Genomic DNA, 14,889 nt, shown 5'->3' with positions numbered 1-14,889 from the left:
TTGTCCTTCGTGGATTGAGAGTTAAACAGACAAAATCTTACCTCCTGGATCATGCATTTCCTTTTGGTCATAGTAAGATTTGTACTACGTAATGTTTCTTATCTAAAAAATTTAAGTGGGTTTAAAGGAGTGAATTAGCAGCTTGAAGGAAAGAGGTAGCTTCGTTAGGAGTAGTCAGTGTATGAACAGGCAGCACAGTCTTGAGAGAATCATCAGTTGTTTTACTTGCAAGTAACTTGAACTGTATTTCATTGAATCAGTGCCTAGTCCACAGAAGCTCATCTGGTTGCATTGTATTTCCATGGCTCTTTAGCTGAAAACAAGCCTGATGAAAAGTCTCCCTGAGGAATCAGTGTTAACATGTGCCCCTAGCAGATGAAATAATGTCTGCTTAGTTATAGCAAGTATGAGTTCTCCATACTCTGAAGCATACAGATAGAATTACATCTATTTGAAACACATCCTGGTGATAACAGGCACACATAATCACAGAGAAGTAATTTTCTAGGAATTAATTTGGAATGGTACTTTTCTACATTATGCCATGTCATGGATGGTTTGGAAATAGTGTGAAAGTGAGGACTAACCAACTGGAAAATTGACTGTGTTTGTGAGGGGAAAGAGAAAAGCATCAAAGTTCACTGGTGTGATGCATGTTACTCTTTAGAGCAGGGCTATTAAATGACAAGGGCAAAGAAACCTTCTCACTGTGGTCTTTTATAATGAGTGACAATTGTACAGAGATGCAAAATAAGCCAGAATCACTTGAATTGACTGTACTGGCTGGTAACTCTGAGTTGGGTGAGTGTAAAATCAAAAACACTGTGAAGAAACTTGGGATCGTACAGACATGAGGAAAGTTTCACCTGCAGGAATCTCTCAGACGTGCAGAATTTCTGCTCTTTGTTCCAGGCCTCATAAGAACAGCCTGTTAGCCAGGTTAAGAGCAGACAAGTCCAACGGGATCAGTCTTACTCTTTACAAGTCTGTGAGAATCCACACATGTGAGCTTTTGTACGATGTCAAAAGAAGCCTACAAGTTCATCCAAAGTTGAAGAGGAATCATTGTAAAAGGACCTAAATGTATGCAGTAAGGGACTCGGCTATTCAGTAAGTACTGAAATAAAAGTCATACAGATGATAGTTATTTAAAAACAGCTTCTCAATCAGACTGTTTGGTATACATAGTGTCGATGAATTGCGTGCTGAAAGAACAAGTTTCGTTGTTAGTATCTCCCTTAATTTTTGCCTTTTCTGGTCTTAAGTGAATCTCTTCTGTGGGATATGGAGAGCCTTGGCAGTGTGGCTTTTTAGACTTATTGCAGTAGTTTAAAGATTTTTAAAGATAGGCTGGTCTTCAATACACATGTGAATAGCAGAAAATTACAGAACTGCTCACCTTTACGTAACTATCATTCATGGCAAAGTGTCTCTCTAAAGAGTACGTTAGTACATGAAGTTTTGCTGTTTCTCTGTTTTACCTTGCAAATGAAATTTCAGATCCTTGCAGTTATGATGAAAAGCCTAAAAATGGGATTTCTTCTAAATAACCCAGAAAATTAAAGACTTAAGCAAATTCTAAGAACGTTTCATTTGGGCAATGTGATAGGACTCCTCTACATGTAAGGCCAGCACTATTTACTATGTTGCAAAAGCATGAGCAACAACAAACCAGTACCCAACCATATGCAAACAATTGCACAAAATGAAGTCAAATCAGGGAAACTTAAACAGCATTGGTTTAAATAACCCGAAGGGCTTTTTAAAAGGTGAGTCTTCTTTGCTGTTAGAAACGTACAGGAGGACAAGAAATCCCACAGCAGTGTAACACCGAATACAAAAGCTGTACCACTGCCTTCACTTTAGTGGCACACAGCACCCCAGTAGGGTGTTTCCCCACTAGGAAACTAGTGTACATATGTCCCAGGTCTAAGGAAAAACTGCCTTATTACTCCCTAGCCATGCTTGTCCTTCCTGTTTATTAATTTTCTGTGTAAATATGGTCCCTTTAATTGCTACAAATAATAAAATGGCAGCTTCTCCTCACTGAAAGTACCAGTATTTGTGCATGCAATTTAAAATAAAATCTTCACAGTACTCAGTATATTGCACGCTTGTGACAAACTCGAATCTAATAACTGGTACTCATTGTTACTATTTTTCCCCTACTTGAAATACAAGGGAATTAATTTAAGGGAATTAAGTGTAATTAAATTTGATAAGCATGTTGTCTCTTACACTGTGCATGTATTCCTTTTAAAAGGTCAGTAGTACAGCCTGCCGCAAATATGAATGAGACACCATAGGGGTTTTTTTAGTCATATTTCTTTCTCACAACTTCTAAAAAATACTTAGAAATAAAATCAGAAAATACCCTTAATTTCTCCCTCTGCTCTTCACTGACTTTCTCACCATGATTTTCTACCAAATCCTTGAATAACTGACGATATGAGTTGATGAGCTGTTCTTAGGCCAGATGTTCCCAACTGCACAGCCTATCAGGCTGAGTCCAGTGTTATCCATCCACTTTATTACTCTTAAGCTTAATACTCTCTGCTAACATGGCTGCTTCTTTCTTGTTCAGTACCATCGAAGTAGTAGGAATTTCTGCAGCAGCTCTGTCCTGTTCACTTGTTTTACTGGACACAGGTGATGACTGAGATGGTGTCACAAGAAAAAGTGGAGTTCGCTTCAGCTTTACTGCAGGGCTGCTTACGGGCTTTCTAGACAATGAGATGTTGAAAGTCATTTGACATGATCCTTCATCATCAGCACTGTGCTTTCCATGAGGCACCTGGGAATTGCTGGGCTCTGGCATGCATGCTGTGGACACAGTTTTAGAAGCTGCTTTGTGCAGTATCAAACTTTCATTATTCGGTCGTTTAAGAGTTACTGCAGAATGTGAAGTGTTGCACGCAGCTACCTTTAATGAAGCTGAATTCTTGACTTTGATATGTGTACTCGTTGAGGGACCTGTGAACCTAATTGGCTTGGGACCCACTTTGCATGGTATGTAGTCTTCCTCTTCAGAGAAATCAATTAAGCGTCTGTAAAACAAAGGATCTTAATTGAAGAAACAGAGTATGTGTTTTAGTTATTTTTCTTATAATTACAAAATCAACAATGCACAAATCTGACGTTCTATTAATTTTTGCTGGTTATGGTATCACGTATTGTTCTCAGCTGTTGATCACAGCAGTAAGACTTGCCTCTGCATCAGTAGTACCACCAGTATCTCCTACCTCCATAAGTCATGTTACATGCTAAAATTGGTAAGAAATGGTGCACAAACTGCTATGTGAAAATGAATAAGGGAAAAGGTAGAAGGAGTTACAAAAAGAAAATATTAAAGTACTACAGATTTCATCAGATACAAAATCAATAAAAATTAATATAAGTTATCTACTATATCTCAAACACCCAGCTGCACAGAAGCAAAAGATATATAATTCTACATTATGTAATTTGAGAGAAGAATATCCCTTCCTCCCTTCCCGCTCCTGCCCCACTTCCAATATAAACAAAGATAACCCGTTTTTCCAACAGAAATGATTAAAAAATCTATATAAGAAAGCCTGTGGAATCTCATGGCATCTCTGACAAAAGTAGAGAGTAATTTTTAAGTAACTTAGAGAAACATTATAAAGAACAGAGTAAAGTACACTACTGCTACTATAGCACTGACATTCTTCATTCTTCATGCTTGTATATTGGATTTCAAATATCTGTGACATCCTGCAGGAATCCATACCAAGAGAGCAAAAAATGTAGAAGTGTAATATTTCTGATTACTCTTACAAAAGTGGTATATAGTGGCACTTCAAGCAGAAAGCCTGCAAATAACCAAGTGTTTGTAAGTGAGGAAGGCTTTCCTCAGAGCTCTAAGGTAAGCATGTATTCTTGAAATCTGTACATCCTCGACCAAAAGAACCACCAAAATGAAAAGCATTCAAAGACTTGGTGTTTTAACAGCTGCAGTGTAGCACAGGTAAAATAGAGTCAGTAACTAGATTAACTTACAATATTATTTCAAGATGGTATATGTTCTCACCAGGATTACTGCAGGTAATTAATACAACTGGGTACAGGGTACAGAAAAAATAGAGAAGACAAAGCAGAGAAATGGGAGATAAAAAGGCAAAGGTTGTAGTGGAGCATTCACGAATGTATGTGGCAGTTGGTCCAGTGGTCACACTTCTTCCTTTATGAGATATGAAAAGCAAAGAATACAGTATCCCAAAGTCATGGGGAGATGGAGATTTTCAATGGGATTGTTGTGCTGACATGGCTCTGTGGCTGCTGCTGAAATGACAGCATGGCCAGAGAGTTAAGGTAAGCAGGGTCCTCTTCCCTAGGTAGCAGTAAGATGGCAGTGGAGTGCCTCAGATACCTGTGTAGATGCATCTGTGAATGCTGCTTTTAGATAATGTATTGAGAATGGAAGTGTTGTCAGCAGTACGACCATAGAACTGGAAAGAAAATATTCTAATGTAAAAGTAGAGCATTTTAGAAACATGAAAATCACTTAACCTTTTAAAATCCTCAGGTTTCTTTAATCAGTCCATTTAGCTAATGCTGTTCTCTGCTTTTTGAAATGACTCCTTTCTGCTCTTAAATGATGCTTTAAAGGCTGTAGAATAGAATTTCAGCAGCCTAGAAAAGATAACTTATAGCAAGGTCAATTCTGCATGTGAGCTCTCAGTGAATATAAGACAGTACATGAAAATGTTAATAGGAACAACAGTGAAAATATAACAATTCAAAGCACCTGAAATTACACGCACACACACACCAAAAATAAAATAAATCCTTGTGCTGTTTTCCATTTCATCCTAAGCCACCTGTGCAGGTCAACATACCTTTTATGAACTGGAGGCATATGATGCAAACTGCCTTTCAGAGAGCGCTCCTCAAGGGTCCAGCATTCAATGAGCTCCTGGGGCACTCTCCAGTAGCTGACACCTGCATTTCAAAGGACATCCTATTACTGAGCTGAAAGAACACAGGATTGCGTTTACCTTCACCAGACTAAATGAATACCTGTATTTTATTATGTAGGATTTCAGCTTTGAAACTATGCTGACAAGTCCCTGTGCTTACAACCAGCATGCCTTTGGGGTTTCTATCAGAGAGTTCTGGTCCCTATCACCTCTTGCAAGCAGTGGCTCTCACTACATCTATTCATGTGTGTTCATTCACATCAGCTCATTAGAACATCAATCATGACTTTTTTGTTTTCCCTTCAAATAATTGGAGCCTTTATGTGTCACATACTGAGTTAGTGCAAACATCCACAGATGTTATTATTGTATAATTATTTGGCAATTTATTTTTTCTTTTCTGTAGAAAAATACTAAAATAGATGCAAAGAATTAATGCTGTACCTCTTCCTTCCCAGGTGCCGAAAGCATCCATCATCTTTTTCAGTTCAGCTTCAGAGTAGTAGCTCCAGATGTATTGGACATTATTTCCAGCTTCTCTAGAAATATTGTTTGTAAGGTAACAGTTATATGGTAAATCTATCTAGGTCCCCAGAAATGTAACACTAATGAAATAGAGTTACAGCTATGATAGCTATTATTCTTTCACCAAATTCCAACTATGAAAGGACTTAGTAGTAAATGTTTTGTAAAGTAGATAAGAAAACGTTACTTAGATTTCACTGTCATTTCTATAAGAGTTCCAAATTGCCACTCTCCTATTATTATCTGTGAGCCTGTGAATGCCTATTGTTGGAAAAGGTATTCAGGAAAGAATGGATGCCCAAGAAATAATTTCAAACCTAATTGTGTAAAATGTATTCTTCTAAAGATGAATCGTATCTTCAAAACGAAAACACGGTTTGAGGATAAATACCTGAATTACTGTGTATCCAAACATCTCAGAGTAGACAATCATTTTCCCAGCCTAAATTTAGGAGAATATGCATCTTAATTATAGACGTGATGCAGTATCAAAAGCTCTATCTTATTCATTTTTTTAGAAGGTATACAGTAAATTGCACTTCTGACCCTGTACTGCAGGACCAAGGGAAAGACAAATAGCTTCCAGACACTTGGAAGTACAGGTCTACTAACATCTTAAAATTACTACTGTAAACATGCATTAATATTTGTTGAAGTGTACACATCCTTTATGGAATTACAATAACTTCATCTTCAGAAAATCTGTGTTACATATTTTTAACTGCTGTCATAGCAGGCTGCAAAGTAGAAGCCCATTAATCACTACCAGCTTTGTGAATATTTGGGGGCACTTATTCAGGATTCAGTGATAATTCTTGGCGTAAATATCACAGGTAACACTTGATGTAATTGTCATCCTAAATTACAATGTAATTTTAAATGGTTGGGACATTTTAAAAATAGCAACTGAGATCTCAGAGCAACTGCTTGCTGCTGGCCTTCTGTAGACTCTTGAATTCTTTTCCTTTACACTTAGTCTTTATTTTGTTAAACAAGAATATTATATCAGCTGCGTGTTCTCAAAGCAAGAAATAATCTCATTCCTGTCAGTGATTTATAGTGTAATAATGCTATATTAGCCACATAAAGTAATACTTAGTTATTATTATGATATGTAAATGTTCACAGCCTCTCCACAGTGCTTTTGTGAGTTTGAAAGTCAGCTTACCTTCTGTAGATGCTTTTACTATGAATTTTTGTTCCTAGCTCCTTATTAATTGCATCGGTCCCATCAGCTCTTGTGGCATACACACCAATAATTTTACTCTCGCAGCTTGCCCCAGAAGTGCTGAGATAGTGCAGGACCCAAACTGTAGGCTTGGTGCAGACTAAATCATAAGAATCACAGAAATCTAACAAAGCCTGGGAAAAAATAATTAGAAAGCAAAAATGTTGATAATCCCTAAGTTCAGTTTTACAAGCTTTCATCCTGAAATTTTCTTAACTGTAATGGTGACCTCTTCTAAGTATATCAAGGATGTAGTTTAGCATCTAACAAATGGTGTGATGTATTCTTTTAAAGATATATCTTTAAAAATATAAGAAATATACAGACCTTTTTAAGCTCTACATTTGACCTTAAAGAATATGTCTCCATTTCATTGGCCAAATGGTCAGACAGACTGTATGGATAAGGGATGCCAAAATAATCTGCTTCCTCCTGCAATGCAATTCGAATCTGTTTATCTTCAGGAATCCGAACTTCTCCATGAAGATAATCCAAAAGGTATTTAAACAAGCTTCCATCTCGATCAATCAGACAGGCTCCTGAAAACATACACACGATGAACTGAAGATACTGCTTCCAACAAGTGAATATACAGATTTCTCACATTATGCCAAATCACCAAGTAGAGCTTTTATATAAAACCTTTTCTGTTTTACTTACTTCGGAGAAGTAGCTAAGTATATTTTCTCTGTTATTTTCAACCTGCTGCTTTGTTTCCCTGCAGTAATAGTTATTTGAAGATAAAATTCACAGTGAAGAATGTTTTGCTTGTTTGGAATGTCAGTGATAGCACTAACATGCACAGGACCATGTCAGCCTAAAACATCAGCTGTACTGCACTTAAGTGCTTTACATGCTAAAATCTTATCCTAGGAGCACCTCTAGATTTTTTATTAATTATTATTTATTTGTTGCTATTAGAGAGGTGGTTTTTTTTTTTCCAGTTTTGGATCCAGGAGTTAAAGGTGTACAAAGTAGCACCAGCTGTTGTAGGTATCCAGTCTCAACTTCTCTGGATCTTGCTCAGGTTTTGTTTCTTTCTTTCTCTTTTGATGCTGGGATCAATGACCACACAAAATCACCACTCAGTCTGTACGCTGCTATATATAATATGCTGCTCACTGCAGCTGAAGGATGACAGCAAAACCTCACTTGTACAAAGTTTCAAACATTTTGGAGATTTTAAACTGCCAGAAGTGAGCAACAAGAAGCCACTGCTGTCCATCCACCATAGTTTTAGAACTGGGCATACTTTGGCAGAACTTCCAAGTCACAAACGTGATGAAATCTGACTCATGAATAGTTTTATTCAAGCTTTCATATCAAACCACGCTGGTCAAAAATGCAGTACTTCACTGGGTACTGAGGCATTCTGAAACAAAGATAAAACTCCAGTCTCCTTACATAATGAACAGAGTCGGATGCCTTGGGAGAATATAGGAAGGCATAAACAGGACCCAAGTTAACACTCGTATGCAGTAGTGTATTCAACAATTAAATAATAAAGAGAAGCTATATATTTATTGCTATATAAATGCAGTAAAGAGGAGCTAAGTGCCATACAAACATGTATGTCTGCAAACAGGACCAGTCCTGTGGAATTACAGCGAATTACTCATAAGACACACATGTAATTGTTTAACATCCTGCTATACAGGAACCAACTGATGCTCAGCAAATTGGAAGAAGAGGGACACAATGAAATGGATATGCAAAAGCATGTATTTACTGAGCTCCCAAGGCAGAATGCTTTAGGTGCAGCTTTAATATATTTACCAGACTCATCCACTTTTAGAGGAAAGCGTCCACTAAACATAGAAGCTAGCATGGAATCCTTGAAGCGGCACAGGGACTGGCGCCTGGCGGTGTACAGGCATCCTCGCACGTTCAGCCGTAGGATACCCTGCTCCTCTGCAGCCTTGTCCTCTCCCATTGCATTTGCAAATGAGAATGTTAATTACGAGCTATTCCACACTGAAACAAAGAAAGGATCAATCAATCTAACGCTAAGAACGAAATATTACACAGGGATCTAAGTGCTAGCTGTAGCTAAGTGCTCAGCTATTAAGTGTATGTTGCACAGGACTGTAAATCAGATGTTACAATGTATCAATGCAAACCGCAAAATTCGAAGTGCTGCGTACACCTTTCCTGCAAACAACGACGGCGTTTATTTTGCTGGGAAACACAAAGTTTCTCTTTCGAGGCACACGGAGAGGCAGATTTGTGGTTAGCTCGTGCGAAAGGCACGCTGGAAGGACAGCAACAAAACGCATCCTAGGAACACTCGGAGAGCCCCCCCGCGCAGGCCCGAGCTCTCCCTCCTGCGCCGCAGCCGCTCCGCGGTACAGGCGCAGCCCACCCAGCCCTCCTCGGGCGCGCACCCGCCGGCACGGCGCTTCCCGGCCGCGCGCGGGGCGGCCGCCATCGCGTTACCTCCGCGGCCGGAGCGGGCCGGGTGCCTCCGGGCCTCCTCGGCTCCGCAAAATGGCGGCAGGAAGGGCCGGGCCGGGGGCGTGCGAGCGGAGATACCGCGGCATCTCCCGGCTTGGGCATCGCCGGCAGCCCCGAGACGAGCCCAGCCAGGGACGGCGTCGGTGCCTTCGTCCTCCGAAGGGAGGCAGGCATGCATAAAGCCGGCTGCTCAATAAAGCAGAAGCTTCTTTTCTTTTTCCTTTTTTAAATCTTAGAGCACGTTATTAATGCTTTACTGTATTTAAAATATACTGGGCAAGTGCAGGCTGCTGGGTGCTTCCCGTGCATTCACATGTGTAACGACCTACAGAGAGTGTCCTGCTAAAAGCAGCTCATGGCTGTGCTGACCGTAATGCACAGTGTCAGGTTCTCGTGATGAGAGCCTGATACTTGCAAATGGCAGATGATGACTATAGTAATAGTGCCTGAGAAATTCTTCTAAATCTCATTGGAAACTAGGGGGAAAAAAAAACAAAACCATGGTATATTATTGTTATTCTTATTACTGATTCAACTTTCCCCATCTCTGTAAACCTTCAAATAAATTAAAACAGTAACCTTTTTGATTTTTTTTTTTCCCCTTTATGTTTTCACAGTGCTATGTATGCACTAATCCTTAGGGCAGCTGCAGCAATCAGTGTGTCTGCCTGAACTGATGGCAGAACCAGGCACAGGTGTGGAAACAATACACCTGAATGGAGTGTCAGAGCACATGGGCTGTGCTTTTGGGATCATGCTTTGGAGGAAAGCGTTTTGCTGGGCTGAAGTGCTTCTTTGCATCTGCCAAAGCAAACAGTACCTGAAATGGCTGAGATCAGCCTTGCTCCACTTCTAACACAAGAGCCTCCCGTGCACGCGGGCAGTGTGCACACTCACTGTCATCTTTTGTTTGCAAAGTTAGCAATGCCATTTTGATACCTGCCTCGTTGGCTCGCTCTGTGCATACATGCTTCGATATCATATCTAAAAGCCGTGACGGGTAGGAATGGGAGCTCCGTTTGTCCTGTTCATGCGCTCCGTCCGTGCAGAATCAGACGGCGGTGGCTGTTTGCTTTCCCGAGCTGGCTGCCTCAGCCCGCGGCCGCTCTGGTTACCCGCCGACGGCCGTTGGGCTCGCGCAGCCGTTGGCGGCCTCTGAGGTGAGGCGGGAGCGCTGCCCCCTGGCGGCGAGGACGAGAGCGGCGGGACAACGCCTCGGGGCATCGTTCGCCGCTTGCAGCCTGGTCTTTGTTGCAGTGTACTTCAGCGTTTAACCTCCGTAACGCGGTTTGTCTTAAAAACTTGCTTTTAATTGACCTGTCGAAGCTGATTCGGCTGTATTGCCAAGTGACGTCAACTTCTGCCTTCCACCCCCCACCCGCTCCCCCCCCTTCACTTTTAAGGGTAGACCTGAGGAACTAACTTAGTGGAGTGTATAAAAGTACAATCTGTCATCCTTTTAGTCTTCATATTTGTTAGTAAAATGTGATAACGTGACCTAAATGTTGGATAATCTCCTCATAAAGAGATAATATGACCTAGGCTCAAAATTTATGAGTGAAATCGCATATCATTTGCAGATTCCTCTTGCTGGTGTGCATTCCCCCTGACAGGGTTCATTTTGATGATGGATAAACAAGCAGCTGCTAAACTATCCACTGCTTTTACTTCGGATGCTGTCAGGGGATGCAGGAAGAGGGACAGAGCGTTACAAACTGCAAAACTGAATGCTTCCCTGGCATCTAAAATCAAATCTAAATTAATAAGTAAGTCTCGTTAAAGTAAAACTGAAGCCATTTACTGTACTTAGAATGTGTGACTTCAAAGAAGGAGCTGTTGTATTCTGTGTGATTTGCTGAATGGCTGCTGTTAAAGAAAATAAATCAGGTGTATTCAGTACTTTTGGAGAGTCATAAGGTTAAAACTCGTGGTTCTAATTTGATTATTTATCCAGTTCTCTACATAGTTCCAGTGCTTTCTCTTTGGTGTGCTGGTGTTTTTAAAAAACATGCTCAAAACCATTTCTAACATCCATGCTCTATTCTGAGCATCCAAAACCTGAGGTACCAAAAGGAGCTAAATGCAGTTTACGACATAGTTGTCATAGTATGAAGTGTTCAATTCCCATTTATAAAATGGCATTTGTAACAAATCTTCATTGAGACACTTAGTATCTGTGGTATTCTTTGATTCTCTAACTGGCTCATTTAAGCATTTCTCAGAACATACTTTGCTTTCCCGGTCAGCCAGGGCTAAGTTAAAACACTCTTTCTTTTTCATGCTAAATGTTTAAGTCCCCAACACTATGGATATCTCAAATCCGCTCCTGCAGAAGATAAAGTGTAGATATAGCAAAACACCACTATTTCAGAGCTATTTTAGAGATCTCTGGTTCATGCAGCACAACTAACTAAGTGTTGATCTCTGCTTTTCTTCCTGTGCATGATGCAGTAAGAATTTCAATGTGATTTATGCCAAGACTATTAATTTCAGTGAAAAATAAACAGCATAGATGCATAATATTCATCTCCATTAGAGATCTCCAAGTTGCAGAAATGCAGATAGCTCACAGAGCCAAGTGGTAGTTTCAAAGCATCATGTTTGGATCCACAAGGTGTCGCTGTTGTTGCATATTTGCCTAAGCAAAGAAATGAAGCCTTGCTGATTTTTGGGCGACAGGTCACAGAAGCTTGGGTCAATGAATAAATGTAGCAATAGCACTTCACACTAACATTGCTCCTTCTGGCATAGCAGAGGAGTATGGCCAGGCTCTTCTGAGTTCAAGGCTAGCTCTGTGCATACTATGAATGCGAGGTAAAATGTTTATTTGGTAATACTCTGTGTCACTGGGGAAAAAGAGGAATAGTAGTTTTAAAATGTTCAGTAGCAGGCAGTGAGCAGGCAAGTTTTCACTACGACAGTCAGAGGTGTATTTCTAAGCTTCTTTCATTTGCTGAAATGTACATTCTTGCACAAAGTGTTTAAACTTTCTATTTGCAAAATGCATTTTATTTGTACTTGGTTAGAAGGCAGGGACGATCGCTATGCCTACAAAGCCATACAGTTTAAAATGATACACTTAAAATTCTTAAAATGTCTTTGTTTAATAAATGAACAAACAAAAAAAGCCAGTTAAAATCCAGACAAGAGCAGACTCCTTGCACGAGACTCCAAGCTAACTTCAGAATGGCATACAACAAAGAACAGTTTTATGTCAGACTATACAACTGCTCTACCAAAAAGTATAAAGATATTATTATGTAGTGAGAGTACATATAGAGATGGCCTGGAAGTGGAGCTGTTGAAAATCAAATGGTATGATTTTTGTCTCCTATAGATAATTCATCAATGTTGAAAGTATCTTTAAAACAAAATAATAAAGCGTTAGCTCTGGCTTTGAGCGTGGAGAAAGAAAGTTCTCGGAAGCTGAAGAATGAGAAGATTTTTCTTCAGAAAGAAGTAGAAAAGCTGCAGCTTCATAATATCCTGCTTCGTCAAAAGCTGAGCTGTTTGGTATCCTGCCAGTAATGTTTAATCCTAGATCAGATAAATAGAGCTTTTGTCTTTTGTTGAAAAATTACATTGCTTCTCAAAGTGGTGATTTCAGACACTTGCATCTAAGATTTTTGGAGCTGTCATCTCATAGAGAATCATTGTTTGTTTGTTTGTTTTTTATTTTCCTTTCTTAGGAGTTTTTACACTAACCAGTTTGTTCATCTTGTATGTGTATAACCATGGTTATTTCAGTGGCAGCTTCATTTCTGTGTTAAAATGTACTGAAAATTTAGTTTGTCCTCAGCTGAGTGAAAAATTACAACATATATTCACCATTTTATCTTGTCTTTCTTAGGAAAAAAAAAAAGTAATTTAAAAGACATACATATATGTATATAATTATTATCATTAATCTTTTACCTTTGTATGCAGAATAAAACTCTTAGAGAAATAGGAGCATTTTTGAGTGATAACCTCTTAACTGCAATAGAACTAAGCGGTCATTCTGAGGTAAGATGGTGTTGTTGTTTTTTAACTATTGCCATATTGAAAACTATGCAATAGCTGCAGGGTAATATTTTCAAAATATCTAAATGACTAAAATGTTGAAATCAAATATCACTTAAAAACATCTATCCCTGTTGTTTAAGTAGAGGTGAATCCTTAGTCCAGTGAAGTCAGTGGCATTTCACCGCTACAGGCAGTAAAGATATGGGTTTAAATCTTGTTTACAAAAACTCTGAAAGTTATGTATCAGACAAATTAAGTTAAATTACTTTAAAAAAAATAATAATTATTTCCCACTGTTCTTCTTTTGAAAGAATCTTCAGAGCTCTTTTCCTCTGTCAGACAGCCCAAGTAGCTGTACTGATGACCAACTGAGGAGTACATGTCAGTCAGCAAGGTAAGATATATTATATCTGGAGGCTTCTACGTGTGTGTAGATTTTTTTTTTTTTTTTTTTTTTTTTTTTTTTTTACAATTCATCTTTTTATGATCTAGATATTTTTGAAGTAACTAGAAACAGTTTCCTATCTAATTCAGAAACTATCTGCAAATTGTAATGATTAGGGAGATAATGGGAGGAAATGTGTGTTTTAATAAGTTGCTTCTTTCTACATAAGATCTCACCAGCACAGAGTGGATGTAGTGTCATAAATATCATTGCCCCTAGGACAGAAGTAGAAGTAAAGTGCATTTCATACCAGAGTTCCTGATTTCTGCTTTTGTATATTACTAAGGAAATGTTTTAGACAGATGATTATTATGGTATAAAACAAAAAATCTTCACAGTGAACTTTTCTCTTTTCAGACCTGTAGAATTGCCATTGAAGCTTGCTCTACTTGAAGCATCTGCTGGAAAACAGCAAGGTAGCCCTTCTGTGTGTGAAATAGCAAATTAGTTTAGAAGTACCACTACTTTGTCAAAGGAAACATGTTCAGATCAAGTCAAGTTTGCATCATCATTGCCTTCTGACAAAAGTACTCATAAATTAAATGAAATAGATCTGGTGGAAGCAACCATTGATAGAATTTTATTTTTAGGATGCAAGGTGTGTTTTCTGTACGGATTACCTGTTTTTCAGAGCTAGATGAGAGATGGTATGAAATAGTTCATTATTTGATGTGTAATACAGAAAATATAGTAAGACTCCTAAACTGCAATGCAGTCTGGAGTGATCACTCATAAGCAGAGGTGTCTCAGCTATAACTTGTGGACTAGTGTTCATTCAAATAACACACATGAAAGTGTAACAAAGTTAATGCAAACAGTATAGCACTGTGGTAGCTAAATAATAGCTGCAGAGGTCATAGAAAACAAATAGATTTTTATTCCATAGAATCCTTAGAGTTGGAAGGGACCTCTGAAGGCCATCTAGTCCAACTCCCTTGCAATGCACAGGGACATGCACAGCTAGATCAGTTTGCCCTGGGCCCAATCCAGCCTTGCCTTGAAAGTCTCCAGGGACAGGGCATCAACCACTTCACTAGGCAACCTGTTCTCACCACCCTCACAGTAAAAGAATGCAGTTTGCCATTTTCCAAGCTTCTCATCCAACTTTCAGGAAGTCATCTTATTCTGACAAGCTGCTGAAATTTGTCCTTTTTTTTTTTATTCCAGAAGATCAGTTGTGCACAGAATTAAGCAGTAATAGTGTGTTCCCAAGTCGTGTCGATAAAGTACAACCTGAAAAACAGTCTGAGGAGTTTACAAGACAAGATGATGTTTCGTTGCCATTCTGTGGA

At 39.1% G+C, this 14,889-nt stretch overlaps 1 protein-coding gene across 2 annotated transcripts; it reads right to left on the bottom strand.

Annotated features, from left to right (window-relative positions):
• Positions 1 to 2,316: 2,316 nt before the first annotated feature.
• KCTD18 (potassium channel tetramerization domain containing 18) lies at positions 2,317 to 9,240 on the bottom strand. Of its 2 annotated transcripts, none has more exons than XM_072341985.1 (7): positions 9,130 to 9,240; positions 8,470 to 8,667; positions 7,021 to 7,232; positions 6,634 to 6,827; positions 5,385 to 5,479; positions 4,860 to 4,962; positions 2,317 to 3,047 (listed from the first exon to the last, which is right to left on the bottom strand). In XM_072341985.1, exons 2-7 carry the CDS (start codon positions 8,624 to 8,626, stop codon positions 2,516 to 2,518), a joined length of 1,293 nt encoding a protein of 430 aa, XP_072198086.1. In that variant the 5' UTR covers positions 8,627 to 8,667; positions 9,130 to 9,240; the 3' UTR covers positions 2,317 to 2,515. The 2 variants fall into 2 exon arrangements, with proteins under 2 accessions (XP_072198086.1, XP_072198087.1); XM_072341986.1 differs by having other exon boundaries at positions 9,078 to 9,161.
• Between the last annotated feature and the right edge of the window lie 5,649 nt (positions 9,241 to 14,889).

Source organism: Excalfactoria chinensis, chromosome 7 (assembly GCF_039878825.1).
Source record: "Excalfactoria chinensis isolate bCotChi1 chromosome 7, bCotChi1.hap2, whole genome shotgun sequence".
NCBI lineage: Eukaryota > Metazoa > Chordata > Aves > Galliformes > Phasianidae > Excalfactoria > Excalfactoria chinensis.
This window is presented reverse-complemented; position numbering and strand designations above follow the sequence as displayed.

Bases quoted from the DNA above. Each gene is read 5' to 3' on its own strand.
- KCTD18 (XM_072341985.1), bottom strand. From the start codon at position 8,626: ATGGGAGAGGACAAGGCTGCAGAGGAGCAGGGTATCCTACGGCTGAAC. The intron at 6,828-7,020 runs GTCTGTATATTT...ATTTTTTCCCAG, and splicing joins CAAATGTAGAGCTTAAAAAG to GCTTTGTTAGATTTCTGTGA. The intron at 3,048-4,859 runs GTATGTTGACCT...TTTGTTTTACAG, and splicing joins ATGCCTCCAGTTCATAAAAG to ACGCTTAATTGATTTCTCTG.